This window comes from Ranitomeya imitator, chromosome 3 (assembly GCF_032444005.1).
Source record: "Ranitomeya imitator isolate aRanImi1 chromosome 3, aRanImi1.pri, whole genome shotgun sequence".
Lineage (NCBI taxonomy): Eukaryota > Metazoa > Chordata > Amphibia > Anura > Dendrobatidae > Ranitomeya > Ranitomeya imitator.
In genome coordinates this window covers 329,223,144-329,240,702 of record NC_091284.1, presented here as the reverse complement: position 1 = coordinate 329,240,702, position 17,559 = coordinate 329,223,144, and the positions used below count along the sequence as shown (strand labels likewise).

The window sequence follows — 17,559 nt, the reverse complement described above, 5'->3', positions numbered from 1 at the left end:
CCAAGCTGGATCGTGTGTGTGTTTTTTTTTTTTTTTAAATATTTATATCCGTTCGATACACATGACCATCTTTTTAGATTCAGTAGGACCACGTCCCGATTCTCAAATTGAACCTGCACAGGAAGTCTTAACGGAATCTTCAAAGCAACCGCTTGCCTTACGGGAATCCTCGAAGCATCCACTTCTCCCTCCAAAAAGACCACTGTCCACCTCAAATTCAGTTGCTCAGGATCATAGTGAGGGCAAGCGTCCAGAACAACCCCAGCCTGTGACCCGACCGGTGAACACTACACCGTCGCCTGCACCTAGAACACTGCTTCCGCCAACAGCGCCTAAACAACCACCTGTTCCACCGCCTAAGCCCCAGAACCGTAACAGCACCCCTCTAATGGGTAAGATATGCAAAGATTGTTGCACCTTTGGAGCTCTGACAAATTAACTTTTTTAAATTCTACCTTCTTCTTTAACACCTGCTTTTTGTAATGGGTTGTTTTATAAGATGGCATGGTCCAAAATGATTTTGTGCAATGTCCTATTCATTATGCTACAGCTTTGCTGGGTTGAAACATTAATAAAACTCCAGACCTTCTGCACACTTAATTAAGAATGGACAAGCAAATACTTTCATACATGAAAGTTTTTTTTTTTTTTAATGCGATGTAAAAATGCTATAATTTGTGCATTCTGCTATGTAATATGCGATGTCTACCTAGTAAAGATTTGTGGAAATGTCCATGATAATTTTGTGAGGCTCGTGACCTGAGAATCCTGGTCACTAGAATAAAGAGCCACTCTAGTGCAGTCTTTGTTCAGCTGCACTAGGAAATGGCCTTATTATTCACAAAGCTGACTGGGCTGAAGCCTAGGGACCTTTTTCTTGCTTCTTTTTGCTGAGATACTGTTTCCTGCCCCCGTACATAGTATAATATCACAGCAGACCAATCAAGTACTAGCATTAGGGTTGTGATATCATGCTGCCCCCTTCCTTTTTACACCACTTTCCGACAGGTCCGCTCGTCTTGTGAATCCTAGCACAGCAGGAGGCTGTCTTATCATGTAAATGGGGCTCCGAAAGGATGCTTCAGTTAGGGTACCGTCACACAGTGGCATTTTGATCGCTACGACGGCACGATTTGTGACGTTCCAGCGATATATCCGTGACGTTCCAGCGATCTCGCTGTGTCTGACACGCTCCTGCGTTCAGGGACCCCGCTGAGAATCGTACGTCGTAGCAGATCGTTTGAAACTTTCTTTCGTCGTCTAGTGTCCCGCTGTGGCGGCATGATCGCATGGTGTAACAAAGGTGTGCACGATATTGTATACGATGTGCGCATAGTAACCAACGGCTTCTACATTGCACATACGTCATGAAATTATCGCTCCAGCATTGTGCATTGCGAAGTGTGACAGCAGTCTACGACGCTGGAGCGATATTGTTACGATGCTGGAGCGTCACGGATCGTGCCGTCGTAGCGATCAAAATGCCACTGTGTGACGGTACCCTTAGTGGGGAAAAAATAACAATAAAAGGAAAAAATGTTCCCCAGAGATCTCTTATGATTTCTTGGAGGACAAATTATGTTAAAAGTAAAAACCTGTATAAAACATATAATAATGCTGCAGTCTGTCATAAAGCCAAAAAAGGAGCTATGGTTAAAAATAGGAACAGTACTAAGCAATCCCAGTAACTTAAAACCAAGCACAGATTGTCATGCTACACTATTAGGGAAAAGAAAAGCTGACTAGTGAGTCTTCAAAATGGCAGTATCTGACTTTCAATGCATAGTGTCTAACCAGTCTTCGATCTGGTTTCTAGAAATATACCCAACCACTTGCTGAATGATCTACAAAGATAGTGCAGATTCCCTGGACTCTGGGGGCCTAAACTTTTATCTTAAATATTGATAAATATAATTTAAAAAAACATTGATCACCTAAAAATCATGGGAATTAATTCTGGTAACCTATTCCCACTTTGTGGGATGCTGATCAGCGTTCCATAAGCCGCATACTGTTGGTTTGAAGATTGGACCTTATCCAAGTCCAAGCTTGTAACTGCCGATATGCAGGGACTTAATTTCTGTGTGTTTTTTCCCCCTGTTGATTAATCTTGATGAGTGGAATATCTCTCTAACCACTTTTTCTTACTGTTCCCTTAGTGTACCAAGGTAATCTGTGTTATACTTAAATATACTGTGAGAAAAGAGTTCTGCTCCGGTAATACAAAGTTTTTAAACCTTGTCAATTGAGTTCTTTGAGATCCTTAAAATGGCTATAGGGGTATATAACAGTAATACTGCACTAGGATCAGGCTGTCTGCTTTAGTGGGGTGAAAGATTGAAGTGTCAAAGGGGTCCAAAAATATTGAAAACCCCAAGTGCTCTGCTCTGGATATAATATGGACTTGAACATGGTTGTCTACAAAGGGAAATCGGATTTCTCTTTGACAATAAAACTGCTTCAATAATTTACCATGCCAAATATTTTTGATTTGCGTTTTTTTATATTTAGATTTTTTTTATTTCATATAAGTCTCAAACTATTACATCTGAATTCTACAAATATTACTGTGAGCATTCAACTCGGTTTGTAACTTGTTAGTATGTGGTTATTTTTCAAATAATTGTGATTTTTATTCTAGCGGAACTGTGCTTGGCAATAGGTGGGACCACCCTCACGCCTGCCGGGTCTCGTCCCTCTCCACCACTTCCTTCTAAACGAGGACTTCCACCGTCTACGGATCTTATGAGCAACAAAGAGAAAACTGCTCGGCCAGTGTCGCTCCCTTCTGTTCTTGCAAATGAAGTTCCAGCACATTCTCCCCCATCTCCAACACTTCCTCCTCAAGACCCTACTTTGTCGATTTTGCCTGCCCAAGATCCTCCACCAAAAGTAATGCCTCTTCCAAGCACAGAAGGGAATAAAGGAGAAATGCCACTAAATGTGCCTATACTGCCTCTTCATATTCGCATTCAGCAAGCTCTTAACAGTCCACAGCCGGTACCCACATTGGATAATTCTCAGCGGGCACACTCCCTCTTGTTTTTTTCCAATGAAGTGGCGTCAAGTGAGGAGAGAACACGTGTGAGATCCTTGCCTGTCACTATAGAGCTTCTTAAAGTGTAAGTTTTTGCATGGCCATTTCCTGAAAAGCTTCTCATATTTTCTTCGCCTGCTGTAATTCTAATTGTTTACTGGTCCACATGTTGGCATGTTAATGTATATTAAAGGGTTATTCTCCTCTCAGACGTGTGACAAATCCACAGGGTATGCCATATATGTGTGATATCTGTAGAACCCAACTCTATTTCCAGTGGTGTGGGATGAGTTCCTGGACTTTGAGTTAGGTATGGGTCTCATTGTTGGAACCTGCATCTAATAGACATGACACGCCTCAAGGATATTCAGTAAATGTCTAAGATGGGAATACCCCATTTAAAGAAAAATTCCTAGGACACTAATTAAAGGTGCTTTTCCATCAAGAATTTGATTGCAGAAATCTAAGTTGAGAGTCCTGAAATATTAAGTTGCAACATTGCAGTTTTAATGCTGACACTTCACTAGAGGTCCAATAGAAAATCCATCCATGATTAGGGACTGGTTTACAGTCAGAAACGTTAGGAAATTTATATTACATTGCTGGATGAATTTGAAGATGTCATTCATTTTTTAATCTAGCACTTAAATAAAGTTCTATTTTTCTACCTGTTTTTTCACCTGGAGGAACTTTTTCTATTGGATTTATACAGCGCTGAGACTAGCCGAAGTGGCTTCCCCTGTTCCAGTTATTTCCATTATTTAGCAAGGGTGAGCTGGCTGTCCCTGTTTTTTATTTCAGTACAGGTCTAAGTAGGCCCCCTGCTTCATAGGAAACTGCAACAAAGCCCCATTTTCCTGCATATTAGAATTTGAGGCCACTCGCTGTGAAGTGATCATACCTCCAGAATCAAATAGGCCTGTGCTGAAGATTCTTACACTGCTGGTGGAGGATGGTTTTCACTCTGGGGTCTCTTTACATAGGCATCCCATTTTGATTGAGAACTGTGTAATTCTTAACTTCTCCTGTTCTGGTGCTGCAGGACAATTGAAGCCTCACTACCAGATTTTCCATCAGATCATAATTGATCACTGGAAGTGCCAGCAGAAAAAGCCTCTGCAATCAAGACGCACAATTAATTTTGACAATTCAGTCGTACAGTATACACTGCGTGCAGAATTATTAGGCAAGTTGTTTTTTACAGGATTATTTTTATTATTGATCAGCAACTATGTTCTCAATCAACCCAAAAGACTCATAAATATCAAAGCTTAATATTTTTGGAAGTTGGAGTGGGGTTCTTTTAGATTTGGCTATCTTAGGAGGATATCTGTTTGTGCAGGTAACGATTACTGTGCAGAATTATTAGGCAACTTTAATAAAAAACAAATATATTCCCATCTCACTTGTTTATTTTCACCAGGTAAACCAATATCCCTGCACAAAATTTAGAAATAAACATTTCTGACAAGCAAAAACAAAACCCCCCAAAATTAGTGACCAATATAGCCACCTTTCTTTATGATGACACTCAACAGCCTTCCATCCATAGATTCTGTCAGTTGCTTGATCTGTTTACGATCAACATTGCGTCCAGCAGCCACCACAGCCTCCTAGACACTGTTCCAAGAGGTGTACTGTTTTCCCTCCCTGTAGATCTCACATTTTATGAGGGACCACAGGTTCCCTATGGGGTTCAGATCAGGTGAACAAGGGGGCCTTGTCATTATTTTTTCTTCTCTGAGACCTTTACTGGCCAGCCACGCTGTGGAGTAGTGATGGAGCATTGTCCTGCATAAAAATCGTTTTTCTTGAACGATACCAACTTCTTCCTGTACCACTGCTTGAAGTTGTCTTCCAGAAACTGGCAGTAGGTCTGGGAGTTGAGCTTCACTCCATCCTTAACCCAAAAAGGTCCCACAAGTTCATCTTTGATGATACCCGTCCATACCAGTTCCTCACCTCCACCTTGCTGGCATCTGAGTCGGAGTGGCGCTCTCTGCCCTTTACTGATCCAGCCTCTGGCCCATCAAGAGTCCCTCTCATTTCATCAGTCCATAAAACCTTTGAAAAGTCAGTCTTAAGATATTTCTTGGCCCAGTCTTGATGTTTTATCTTATGTTTCTTGTTCAAAGGTGGTCGTTGTTCAGCCTTCCTTACCTTGGCCATGTCCCTGAGTATTGCACACCTTTGTTACTCCAGTAACGTTGCAGCTCTGAAATATGGCAAAACTGGTGGCAAATGGCATCTTGGCAGCTTCACGCTTGATTTTCCTCAATTCTTGGGCAGTTATTTGGCGCCTTTTTTGCTCAACACGCTTTTTGCGACACTGTTGGGTATTTGCCATGAAATGCTTGATTGTTCGGTGGTCACACTTCAAACGTTTGGCAATTTCAAGACTGCTGCATCCCTCTGCAAGACATCTCACAATTTTGGACTTTTCAGAGCCCGTCAAATCTCTCTTCTGGCCCATTTTGCCAAAGGAAAGGAAGTTGCCTAATAATTAAGCACACCTTATATAGGGTTTTGATGTCATTAAACAACACCCCTCCTCATTACAGAGATGCACATCACCTGATTTACTTAATTGGTAGTTGGCTCTCAAGCCTGAACATCTTGGAGTAGGACAACATGTATAAAAAGTATCATGTGATCAAAATACAACTTGCCTAATAATTCTGCACACTGTGTATGAGGGAAGTGGTTGTCGCTCTTATCTTGGTTTTTCTTGTAAATGGAAACGTGAGAGTTTTTTTTCTCTCCTTACTTTGCAGGCCTGATGATGACGATGAAGAAATGAGCAATGGGGAAGAGGATTTCTCTCCTGAAGGGGGAATTTCTCGTGCCTCAAGAGTATATATTGGAGATGTTCCTGCTGTTACTGTAATTCCAAGCTACATTCCCCCATGTCTTCAGGAGGAGGATGAAGATGAATGTGTTAGTGATAGTGATTCAGAGGGGCCCATACTGTACAAAGAGGAGGAGGAGGAGGAAGAGGATGATGATTCTTCAACAAGTAAGTTAAATACAGTAAAAATTCTCACAATTTGGCACTGAATTCAGGATTATCTGTTTGGTGTTTTTTTTTTTTTTTTTTTTTTTTTTATATTCATTTTAATGTACATACAAGAGTAAATAACTTTCTTTAAGAGTCCTAAACTAAATGATACCACATTTTTTGTTCTGCGTTTTTTTTTTTATATAATTAAGAGGAATGTTGTAATTGGTGTTCCTCTACACTGGACAGAAGGTCTCCCATAGTTGGAGCAATATTATGAAATGCATTAAGGTACACATTAAAATAGTTTCTTCAGATGCAAGAGAAATATAATTAATCATAAAATCCAACTATTCAAAGGGTTATACTTATTGTAGCCTGTGGAGACATGGGGGGGGCAGCGGGTGCCCTGGTCTTCTAGCCTAAACTGCATGTAGTTGGGAGCATCTTACTGAACGCCCACTCTTAATAATAATAATTTTATATATATTTATATTCCGCCAACATATTCCGCAGCGCTTTACATTTACATTATAGAGGGGTCTTGTACAGACAATAGACATTACAGCATAACAATAAACATAGATCAAAATAGATACCAAGAGGAATGAAGGCCCTGCTCACAAGCTTACAATCTATGAGGAAAAAGGGAGACACAAAATGTGGATAGTAACAATTGCTCTCGTTGTTCAGACCAGCCATCTTTCCCCATGGGCGTAATACTAAGACAACACATGGTGAGGGTAAATCAGTGTGGCAATTCTTTATTGAACCACAAAACAGGCAAATAACACGTAGAAGAGTCCCAGCAAAATACCCAAGATGGTGCAAAATTACAGAGTCTCGTTCTTCCGCTGACTTGTCGGGATAAGAGCAGCTGTGACTTCAGATCTTCCAGGGCCGACTACCCCACCTGTGGTACGCACACAGAGGAGTTATTGACAGCTTAGTAAGACGACAGTCCATTGAGGTACAAGGCCAGGTGCCCAGAGGGTCACAACCTGGCTTCTCCGAACAACTCCCTGAAGCTAGGTGAATTGTGGCTCCCGTTTCAGGCCCCCACAAACGTATCCATGGTGCTCAGGCGATCGGTGGGTCCAAATCCTGACTACACTGAACGTATCCATGGTTTAGTGATGTTAATGGATCAGATCTGTATTCTTCCAGCTGGTGCTGTTGTCCCTGAAGCTGACATCCTATAGAATGTCAAATCTGTATCCCTTGTGATGGAGCCATGATGTCTTGGCTGCTGTCCTGTAGAGTCTCTGGTTCTTTGGATGTCTTGGCTGAATATCTGTCTGATTGTATATATCTCACTTATATAGCTCACATAGCCGTTGTCCTTCAAGCTAGCATTCACAGGTAAAGGGGAAGGATGGTGACCATCTCAACTCCCGTTCTTTAATCAATCTATTTGCATAGTTTATCCTCCCTCTGTTTGGCAAGTCAACAAACTGGCTGGTCTGAACAATGTGTAATCAGCATATCCGCAAACATCATTGTCCAATGACCCTGTATCACTAGTCATCTAGCACAATAAAGTGTTAATTTAAAAGTCAATATTGCAGGCTTAAATAAACAAAAGGCTGTGTTTTCTTGACCAATTCCAAAGTCAACATACAGATAAAGGTACCGTCACATTTAGCGACGCTGCAGCGATCTAGACAATGATCCCGATCGCTGCAGCGTCGCTGTGTGGTCGCTGGAGAGCTGTCACACAGACAGCTCTCCAGCGACCAACTATGCGAAGTCCCCTGGTAACCAGGGTAAACATTGGGTTACTAAGCGCAGGGCCGTGCTTAGTAACCCGATGTTTACCCTGGTTACCAGCGTAAACGTAAAAAAAAAAAACACTACATACTTACATTCCGTTGTCTTTCCCCCGTCGCTGTGCTCCTCTGCACTGACTGTGAGTGCCAGCCGGAAAGCACAGTGGTGACGTCACTGCTGTGCTCTGCTTTCCGGTCGGCTGGCGCTCACAGTGCAGAGAAGCACAGCGCCGGGGGACAGACACCGGAATGTAAGTATGTAGTGTTTGTTTTTTTTATGTTTACGCTGGTAACCAGAGTAAGCATTGGGTTACTAAGCACGGCCCTGCGCTTAGTAACCCGATGTTTACCCTGGTTACCAGTGAAGACATCGCTGAATCGGCGTCACACGCTGATTCAGCGATGTCTGCGGGAGTCCAGCGACGAAATAAAGTTGTGGACTTTCTGCTCCGACCAACGATGGCACAGCAGGATCCTGATCGCTGCTGCCTGTCAAACTCAACGATATCGCTAGCCAGGACGCTGCAACGCCACGGATCGCTAGCGATATCGTTCAGTGTGAAGGTACCTTTAGTCTATTCCTCCTGGCATGCTGAAGATAGAGGTCTGGTTAATCAAGATAAAATGCTGTGTTGTCATAGCCATTCATGATTATTTTCATAACTTTGACTGTCTTCTGAGAGTCACTGCAGTCGCATAACTCACCAGTGCTTTTAGTTCTCAATAGCACCCACATATAAAAAAGAGGTACAGTAACTGGGTAGATTTGCTAAAATTGTGTGAGTGCAAACTGGACAGCCTTACAATGTACCATGTTTATCAGAGGGGTTCATGCGGTTTGCTAAATTTTATCACATTTAATTTTTGATTATTATTAGTTTGCTTTTTTGGTCCACTAATTTATGATAAATTGTGGTGCAACTTTGGCACACCTGATCACAATTTACATTTTGCCCCTTTTCTAGATGAATTTCTGGTTGTCTATGTGCCTTGTTACGCATGCTCAAAAATGTCTATATCAGATAACTGTAGTGCACAGCATGTTAAACAGATTTTTAGCGTAAATAAACCAGATTTCTGGTGCTTTTAAGTTGCTAAATCAGCCATATTGAATGTGTAGATTTTATGTTTCTTGCCTTTTCCCTCAGATTGTCAAATCTGGAATTGTATGATATTGAGTCACCTTTTTTATGTGTAGGCGCCTTGGCCAATAAAGTAAAAAGAAAGGATACTCTGGCCATGAAGTTAGGTGGAAAGCCAAGTCCTCAAGAACAAGACACAGAGTTACCTCATCGCAGCCGAGAAGAGTGGAATCAAATAAGGGAGCAGATTGGCTCCCAACTAAACCGAAGATTGAGTCAGAGACCCACAGCAGAGGAGTTGGAGCAGAGGAACATACTACAAAGTAAGAACAGAATTTAATTTGTATATGGAGAAGGACCAGGCTAGCTACAAATGCAGGGTATGATAATATTTGTTGGATTTGCAATAGGAAAATTCAGCAAGCATTTATTATAGATTCTGAAAATGACACCGGTTTCTTCTGTAGATGTGTATAAGGATTAGCCCACATTTCATAACTTTCCCAAATTCTTATGAAAAATGATTCAGCACATACTTCATTTAAATACTGTAGCAAATGTATTATATATTTTAGTTGTTCCATTTTATACTGAGTCCACCAAAATGTACACCTACTCCACGACTCCAACTCCACAGCCCTTGTCTGAAGGCACCATGTTATATTATAAGGAACCTGGCATCCTGAAACTGCAATCCAGTCGGCGGGCACCATGTTATTAGAACTGATTAGCTTGATATATACACTACTCAAAAAAATAAAGGAAACACTAAAATCCCACATCCTAGATATCACTGAATGAAATATTCCAGTTGTAAATCTTTATTCATTATATAGTTGAATGCGATGAGAACAGTAAAACCTAAACATGATCAATGTAAATCACAACCAATATCCCATGGAGGTCTGGAGTTGGAATGATGCTCAAAATCAAAGTGTAAAATCAAATAACAGGCTGATCCAACTTCAGTGAAAATGCCTCAAGACAAGGAAATGATGCTCAGTAGTGTGTGTGACCTCCACGTGCCTGTATGACCTCCCCACAACGCCTGGGCATGCTCCTAATGGGGCGGCGGATGGTCTCCTGAGGGATCTCCTCCCAGACCTGGACTAAAGCATCCGCCAACTCCTTGACAGTCTGTGGTGCAACGTGACGTTGGTGGATGGAATGAGAAATGATGTCCCAGATGTGCTCGATTGGATTCAGGACTGGGGAACGGGCGGGATAGTCCATAGCTTCAATGCCTTCATCTTGCAGGAACTGCTGACACACTCCAGCTACATGAGGCCTAGCATTGTCATGCATCAGAAGGAACCCAGGGCCCACTGCACCAACATATGGTCTCACAAGGGGTCTGAGGATCTCATCCCGGTACCTAATAGCAGTCAGGCTACCTAATGTCCAATGTCCCGTCTTTTGAGTGACTGACAGCTTTCTATGTATAACTGTGTAGATATAGCTGTCAGTCACTGATAGGACCAACCACGGGATCAAAAATGCCAGAAAGAGCAGAGATTTATATGAATTAAACTCAGATTATACTAACTATTTTCTTCCAAAAACTATAGATAAAACTACTTGGCTCCTCCTGCTCTGTAACATGGTGCCTACAGGTTAGACTTCACTTTCATTGTAAGAGCTCAATAGGCTTTTATTCTTGATGCGTTTTGAAGTAAACAAACTTCTTCAGGAGATCCATAAAAGTACATCATATTATAAAAGATTGCATTTTTCATGTAATTCAGATTACAAAATGCCATGTTAAAAACTTGCCTTAAGGTGGAGCTTCTTATGAGGTAAGGCTATGTGCACACATCAGGATTTCTTGCAGAAATTTCCTGACAAAAACCGGACATTTCTGCCAGAAATCCGCATGCGTTTTTCTTCTTCGCCTCATTGGGGGGGGACAGACCGTGGGTGTATGCTGCTGCCAATAGGAGGCTGACACTGATACAAAAAAAAGTTAGCTCCTCTCCTGCAGCATATACCTTCCTGCTGGCTCTCAGCTAACCAGTTCTTGCTTAGTGTCTGTAGGAGGCACATGGCTCTGGTTCAGGCCCCATCGTTTTTATTTTTTACTTTTCTGTAAATTTTTATTTATTAATTAATGGAGTGAAGGGGGCAACGGATCCATTCAAGGTTCCGATCTCCCCCGAACCATCAACAGGCGAGAACACGGAGTGTTGCCTCCCCGTACCCTCTCCTGCGACATGGGAAGCCATGCCTGAGCTCACTTCAGGGGCGACGGTTCCTTCGGGTCCCGGTCTCCCCACACCAGCAATGGGCGAGCACATGGAGTGTCGTCTCCATGTATCCTCTCCTGGAGCCAGGCCTAATGCCGGACAACTGGCCCTGTCCACCTGGGGGCTTGAACTCCGTGGATGTACAGAGGCTCCTTCTCTTCGGCGTCCGAGCAGCCCCCCGTCCCACCACTGCTAAAGCGGATAGCACAAGGAGGCGGGCGGTTCCTCTCCACCTCCCTAACAAAGGGATGATGGTTTGAGGGTTATCGCTTTATCCCTGCACTGTCACGCTGCAATACCTGCAATAACTGCAGCAGAACAGCACAGTCATCTGCGGAGGCTCCATACCGGCATGCACACCAATTGTGAGTGGATCCAGTCAGCGATGGGCCCCTGCAGTGGGATATTAAAGGAACCTGTCACCTGAATTTGGCAGGCTCTGTTTACGGTCCGATGGGCGGTGTTTTCTGTTCTTTCATGCACCTCTTCCTTTCCCGCTGGCCGCAATATTGTCTTGAATATGATTAGGTTTCCTCCGTACTACACGCGTGTGCAATGCAATCTTGCCTTGCGCACGCGCAGTATGCTTTGCCCAACTGCGGGCAAAGCTGAAAAGCATTAGTGCGCATGTGCCGGCGCACTATGTCCCGGAAGTATTTCACTGTTTTCCGGGACATAGTGCGCCGGCGCATGACCCTTGCGAACACTCAGGGTGCGGTAGCAAGGCAGAAGGACAAGGTCATGACTTGAAAATGTTGTTTGCGAATGGAAAAGTAAAGGAATTTTTGAAGAGGGGAAAATAGGAATGTGAAGGTAAGCATCCCAAATGTTAGTGGATGCCAGAAAATCCACCCTTTTTTCCGTTGAAGTAATGGCTGAGCGGTGGAACTCCATTCGAAGAAGGAGGACCATGTCGAGCTTGGTAAAAGTTTGAGGTCCAGGATCAGTTTTGATCTTGATGGCGGCTGTCATGTTCCTCTTGCACCCTAGAGGCGTGGTCGTCCTGCCCTATCCGATCGACTTTCTATCCGCTCTTTCAGGACTATGCTGAGTCGTTTATATCAATTGCTATACCCTCTGTCTCCTGGGCTGGCAGCTTCATCTAGGTTTTTCCTCTTTTCGAGCCCAGCAGATATCCTTTTTGAGGATGATCCTGGACACTTCCAGAGGGTTAGTATTTCTCCCTTGAGACAAGGCCGTGGCCCTTCAACTCAGAACTCACTTAATTGATCACTCATTCCATTCAATTTGCTGGGAGGGTCATGAGGAAAAAGGTGACAGCAATGGAAGCTGTTTCCTTCGCTCCGTTTGTTTTCTGTAGGTCAAATAGGCTTTCAGAGGATAGTCTCTGAGCTTCTTCCTCATCCAGGGGAGTTCCTTCCGGTTCAATGATTATTAGTAACTACCGATGCCAGCCTTCTTCTCCCGATCTTTGTTCTGGGGATCTGATCGATACGGCTAGTCCTACAGCAGGTCCTCTGCCTTCTAGCAGGTCACCCCATCCGAATTCGATTGGATAATGCCACGGCTGTGCCATACGTCAATAATCTAGCAGGTACCCTCGGTCAGGCAGCATGGATGAGGTACCTCACATTATCTGATGGGCCGAGATCTGTCATTCGGCGATCTCGGCAGTACACATCCCAGGAGTAGATCTCTGGGCGGTAGACTTCCTCAGCCATCAGGGTCCCGCCTCAAGTGAGTGGGAACTTCTCCCGGAAGTCTTCCATCAGATCTGTCTTCACTGGGGCACTCCAGATGTAGATCAGATGGCGTCCAGACTGAACGCCAATATACTCGTGTTCATGGTTCGGCCTCAAGATCCAAAAGCCATTGCAGTGAATGCTCTGGTTCTTCCATGGTACCAGTTTCCATAACCCCCATCCCCTACTTCCGAGAGTCGTTTGGAAGCAAGAAGGCCCCCAGTGGTCCTGGGAGATCCGCTCGGACCACGTTAGTTTTTTTGTTTGCGGAGCTAGTACTTTTTCTGACTTAATGCAACAAAACTGCAAGTAGGGACTTTCTCGCAGGGAGTTTTCACATGTGGTCTTTCCCTTTCACATACCACTAGATTATTATTATTATTATTTATTTATATAGCACCATTGATTCCATGGTGCTGTACATGAGAAGGGGTTACATACAAGTTACAAATATCACATACAGTAAACAAACTAACAATGACGGACTGATACAGAGGGGCGAGGACCCTGCCCTTGCGGGCTTACATTCTACAGGATTATGGGGAAGGAGACAGTAGGTTGAGGGTTGCAGGAGCTCCGGTGTTGGCGAGGCAGTAGCTCCGGTGTTGGTGAGGCGGTAGCTCCGGTGTTGGTGAGGCGGTAGCTTCGATAGTGATGAGGCAGCAGCGGTGTCAGTGCAGGCTGTAGGCTTTCCTGAAGAGATGAGTTTTCAGGTTCCGTCTGAAGGATCCGACTGTAGTTGATAGTCGGACGTGTTGGGGCAGAGAGTTCCAGAGGATGGGGGATATTCGGGAGAAGTCTTGGAGGCGATTGGATGAGGAGCGAATAAGTGTGGAGGAGAGAGGGAGATCACGTGAGGGAAGATATCGAGAGATTAGTTCAGAGATATATGGAGGAGACAGGTTGTGGATGGCTTTGTAGGTCAGTATTAGCAATTTGAACTGGATACGCTGAGGGAATGGGAGCCAGTGAAGAGATTTGCAGAGGGGGGAAGCGGAGGAGTAGCGAGGAGAGAGATGGATTAGTCGGGCAGCAGAGTTAAGGATGGACTGGAGAGGTGCAAGGGTGTTAGCAGGGAGGCCACAGAAAAGGATGTTGCAGTAGTCAAGGCGGGAAATGATGAGGGCGTGCACAAGCATTTTAGTAGATTGGGGGTTGAGGAAAGGACGGGTCCTGGAGATATTTTTGAGCTGGAGGCGACAGGAGGTGGAAAGCGCTTGGATGTGTGGTTTGAAGGACAGGGCAGAGTCGAAGGTTACTCCGAGGCAGCGGACTTCGGGTACAGGGGAAAGCATGATGTCATTGACTGCGATAGATAGGTCAGGTAAGGAAGATTTGTGGGATGGAGGAAAGATGATGAGTTCAGATTTGTCCACATTGAGTTTGAGGAAGCGAGAGGAGAAGAAGGAGGATATGGCTGATAGGCACTCTGGGATTCTGGACAGCAGAGCGGTGACGTCTGGGCCAGAGAGGTAGATCTGAGTGTCATCAGCATAGAGGTGGTACTGGAATCCATGGGACTTTGAGTTGTCCCAAGCCAAGTGTATAGATTGAGTAGAGTAGGGGTCCTAGAACAGAGCCTTGAGGGACTCCAACAGAGAGAGGGTGGGATGAGGAGGTAGTATGGGAGTGGGAGACGCTGAATGTGCGGTTTGAAAGGTACGAGGCGATCCAGGATAGGGCGAGGTCTTTGATGCCAAAGGAGGAGAGCATCTGCAGTAGGAGGCAGTGGTCAATTGTGTCGAAATCAGAGGACAGGTCTAGAAGGAGGAGTACAGAGTATTGTCCAGTAGCTTTGGCGGTAAGTAGGTCGTTAGTGATTTTGGTCAGGGCATTCTCAGGTGAGTGATGGGGGCGGAAACCAGATTGTAGATTGTCGTACAACAAGTTAGATGAGAGGTGGGAGGAAAGTTCAGCATGGACGTGCTGCTCCAGGAGTTTGGAAGCAAATGGGAGCAGCGATATTGGGCGATAGCTGGACATAGCAGTTGGATTGAGGGTTGGCTTTTTAAGGATAGGCGTGATTGTGGCATGTTTGAACGCAGAGGGGAAGGTGCCAGAAGTTAGTGATAGGTTGAAGAGGTGGGTTAGGGATGGGATAAGTGTGGTGGTGAGGTTGGGGAGGAGGTGGGATGGGATGGGGTCGAGCGCACAGGTGGTGAGGTGGGATTTGGAGAGGAGACAATTAAGTCCCCCTTCAGTGATGTTGGATAGGGAGGTTATGGGGTTTGGGCATTGGTCTGGTATACAAAGGGGTTGTGGTGGTTGAACAATAAAGACTTGCCTTGTCTGGTCCATCTTATTTTTAAAGTGTGTGGCAAAGTCCTCAGCAGAGATGAGGGAGGTTGGAGGGGGCAGTGGGGGGCGGAGGAGGGAGTTAAATGTTTTGAATAACTGTTTGGGGTTGTGGGATAGGGAAGATACGAGGGTTGTGAAGTAGGCCTGTTTAGCAGAGGTGAGTGCAGATTTAAAAGCGAGTGTTGCTTGTTTGAATACAGTGAAGTCGTCTTGCGAGTGTATTTTCTTCCAACGCCGCTCCGCAACCCTGGACACTTGCCTTAGCTTTTTGGTGGTGTTACTGTGCCAAGGTTGTCTATTGATACGTCGCGCTCTGCCATGGACGAGAGGGGCAACCGTGTCAATAGCTGATGCGAGAGGGGCATTGTAGAAAGCAGCGGCACTGTCTGTGTCGTGGAGTGAGGATATGGATGCCAGTGGTAGGATGGAACTAGATCTTTGGGACCTTAAAAGGAACCTGTCACCCCTCCCCTCAGGCGTTTTTAACTGAAGGAGCCACCTTGTGCTGCACTAATGCTGCATTCTGTCAAGGTGGCTCTTTTAGTTTTTTTAATTTGTCCCTCATACCTCTATTTTTTCAGGGGGGCATGTCTTCCCCCCCCTGACACAAACTCCTCCCAGCCATCACTCAGGGCCTCCGGGCACCGCCTCCATTTCCTTCATGAACGTCCCCGGCGCCTGCGCTGTAAGTTCAAAGGGCAGCGCAAACTGCGCATGCCCGAAAAAAAAATGGTCCTGGGAGTCCTTTTTTTTTTTTTTTTTTTTTTTGATCCGGACAGACTTTACTATCAGGGAAGGTCGACCCTTTTTTCTCTGTGATCTCGTCATCCTGACAAGTCTTCGGACCTAGACCCTCTGTTCTTTCAGACTTTTTTTCTTATTACCATCAAGGCAAGGATGTCCTCAGGCCATCCCCGTCCCTTGTTACCATGGTAGTATTGTATTCCCATTGTTACGTGGGCATCGTTCTTCCCTCATCTCTTTCGGCACCAGTCCATAAAACGGGAGGGATGGGTACTCCATATTCTGGAAGAAGTGAGTGCTCTGAGTAGGTACGTATCGTGCACGGCGTCCATCCGAAGGTTGGACACGTTATTTGGGCTTTCTGACGGTCAGAGGAAGGCTTCCTGATGGTTACATGAAGGGTTTAGCCATTTCATCGGCCATGTTAGCCTGGTGGATTCGCTACACCATCCAAGAGTCCTTCCGGGTTAGACGTCAGGCTAACTCCACTCCACTCTGTCGATCGAGGTTTCTTGTGCTCTTGGCACCAGGCGTCGGTAAAGCATGCTTGCAAGCTTGCGGGTTCATGCAGTCTTGAAGCACTATAATTCCCAGACTTCCGCAGATGTGAGTCTGGGCAGGCCGACTCTGCATTCCACGGTGGCGCTCTTGTAAGTAGCGGTTACACAGGGCCTGATCTAATGATGTACCCACCCAGGGACTGCTTTGTGACGTCCCACGTTCTGTGTCCCCCAATGATGCGAAGGAGAAATAGGGATTTTTGTGTACTCTGTAAAATCCTTTTCTCCGAGCCATTCATTGGGGGACACAGCTCCCACCCTGTTATTAGCTTCTGCTTGTTTTATAGTTTGACATGCTATACTCTCATATATAATGCCATACTTTATGTTGTTATTGATCTCCTACTGCTTTTGCACCGAACTGGTTAGCTGAGAGCCAGCAGGAAGGTATATGCTGCAGGGGAGGAGCTAACTTTTTGTATCACTTAGTGTCAGCCTCCTATTGGCAGCAGCATACACCCACGGTCTGTGTCCCCCATTGAATGGCTCAGAGAAAAGGATACACAAAAATCCCTGTTTTTTTGCGCGTTTTTTCCCAATGCATTAAATAGTGGGAAAAATGTGAAAAATCCGCAAAATTAATGAACATGCTGCTTTTTTTTAACTGCGATGCGTTTTTTTCGTGGAAAAAAACGCATCATGTGCACAAAAATTGCGGAATGCATTCTAAATGATAGGATGCATATGTATGCGTTTTTTATGCGTTTTTATCATGAAAAAAACGCGAAAAATCGTGAACGTGTGCACATACCCTAAAACTAGAAAATGTTGCAAGTAAATGAGAACATTTAAGAATGAAGATATCAAGTCGGTCTTTATCTAAACAAACCAGATGTGGGATGAGTAGGTGTTTTTGCAAATAAATGCATTCCAGAGGCTTTTATATTATTACATGACATTCTTGTGCATATTTTACTTGTAGTAAAGAATGAAGCTGACAGGCTTGCAGAGAGACGGGAAATCAAAAGACGACTGACCCGCAAGGTATTTGCCTAGAAAATAATTTATACTAGCTATCATTAAACAGCCTTTATTCTAGAAGAAAAAAATCTGACTATACTTATATTAAAAATATCTGTTTTACAGTGGTCTAATTCTATTATTTTCCAACAGTCAGAAAAGTTA

The 17,559-nt window shown here is 44.4% G+C and overlaps 1 protein-coding gene across 3 annotated transcripts in view; it reads left to right on the top strand.

Annotated features, from left to right (window-relative positions):
• PHACTR4 (phosphatase and actin regulator 4) overlaps positions 1-17,559 on the top strand; it is a 121,554-nt gene that overhangs the window by 82,326 nt on the left and 21,669 nt on the right. For all 3 annotated transcript variants that reach the window (XM_069756710.1, XM_069756711.1, XM_069756712.1), the window contains 5 exons: positions 78-392; positions 2,642-3,122; positions 5,812-6,053; positions 9,003-9,209; positions 17,357-17,418. In XM_069756710.1, the coding sequence (XP_069612811.1) occupies positions 78-392; positions 2,642-3,122; positions 5,812-6,053; positions 9,003-9,209; positions 17,357-17,418 (1,307 nt within the window). The remainder of the gene's footprint in view (positions 1-77; positions 393-2,641; positions 3,123-5,811; positions 6,054-9,002; positions 9,210-17,356; positions 17,419-17,559) is intronic.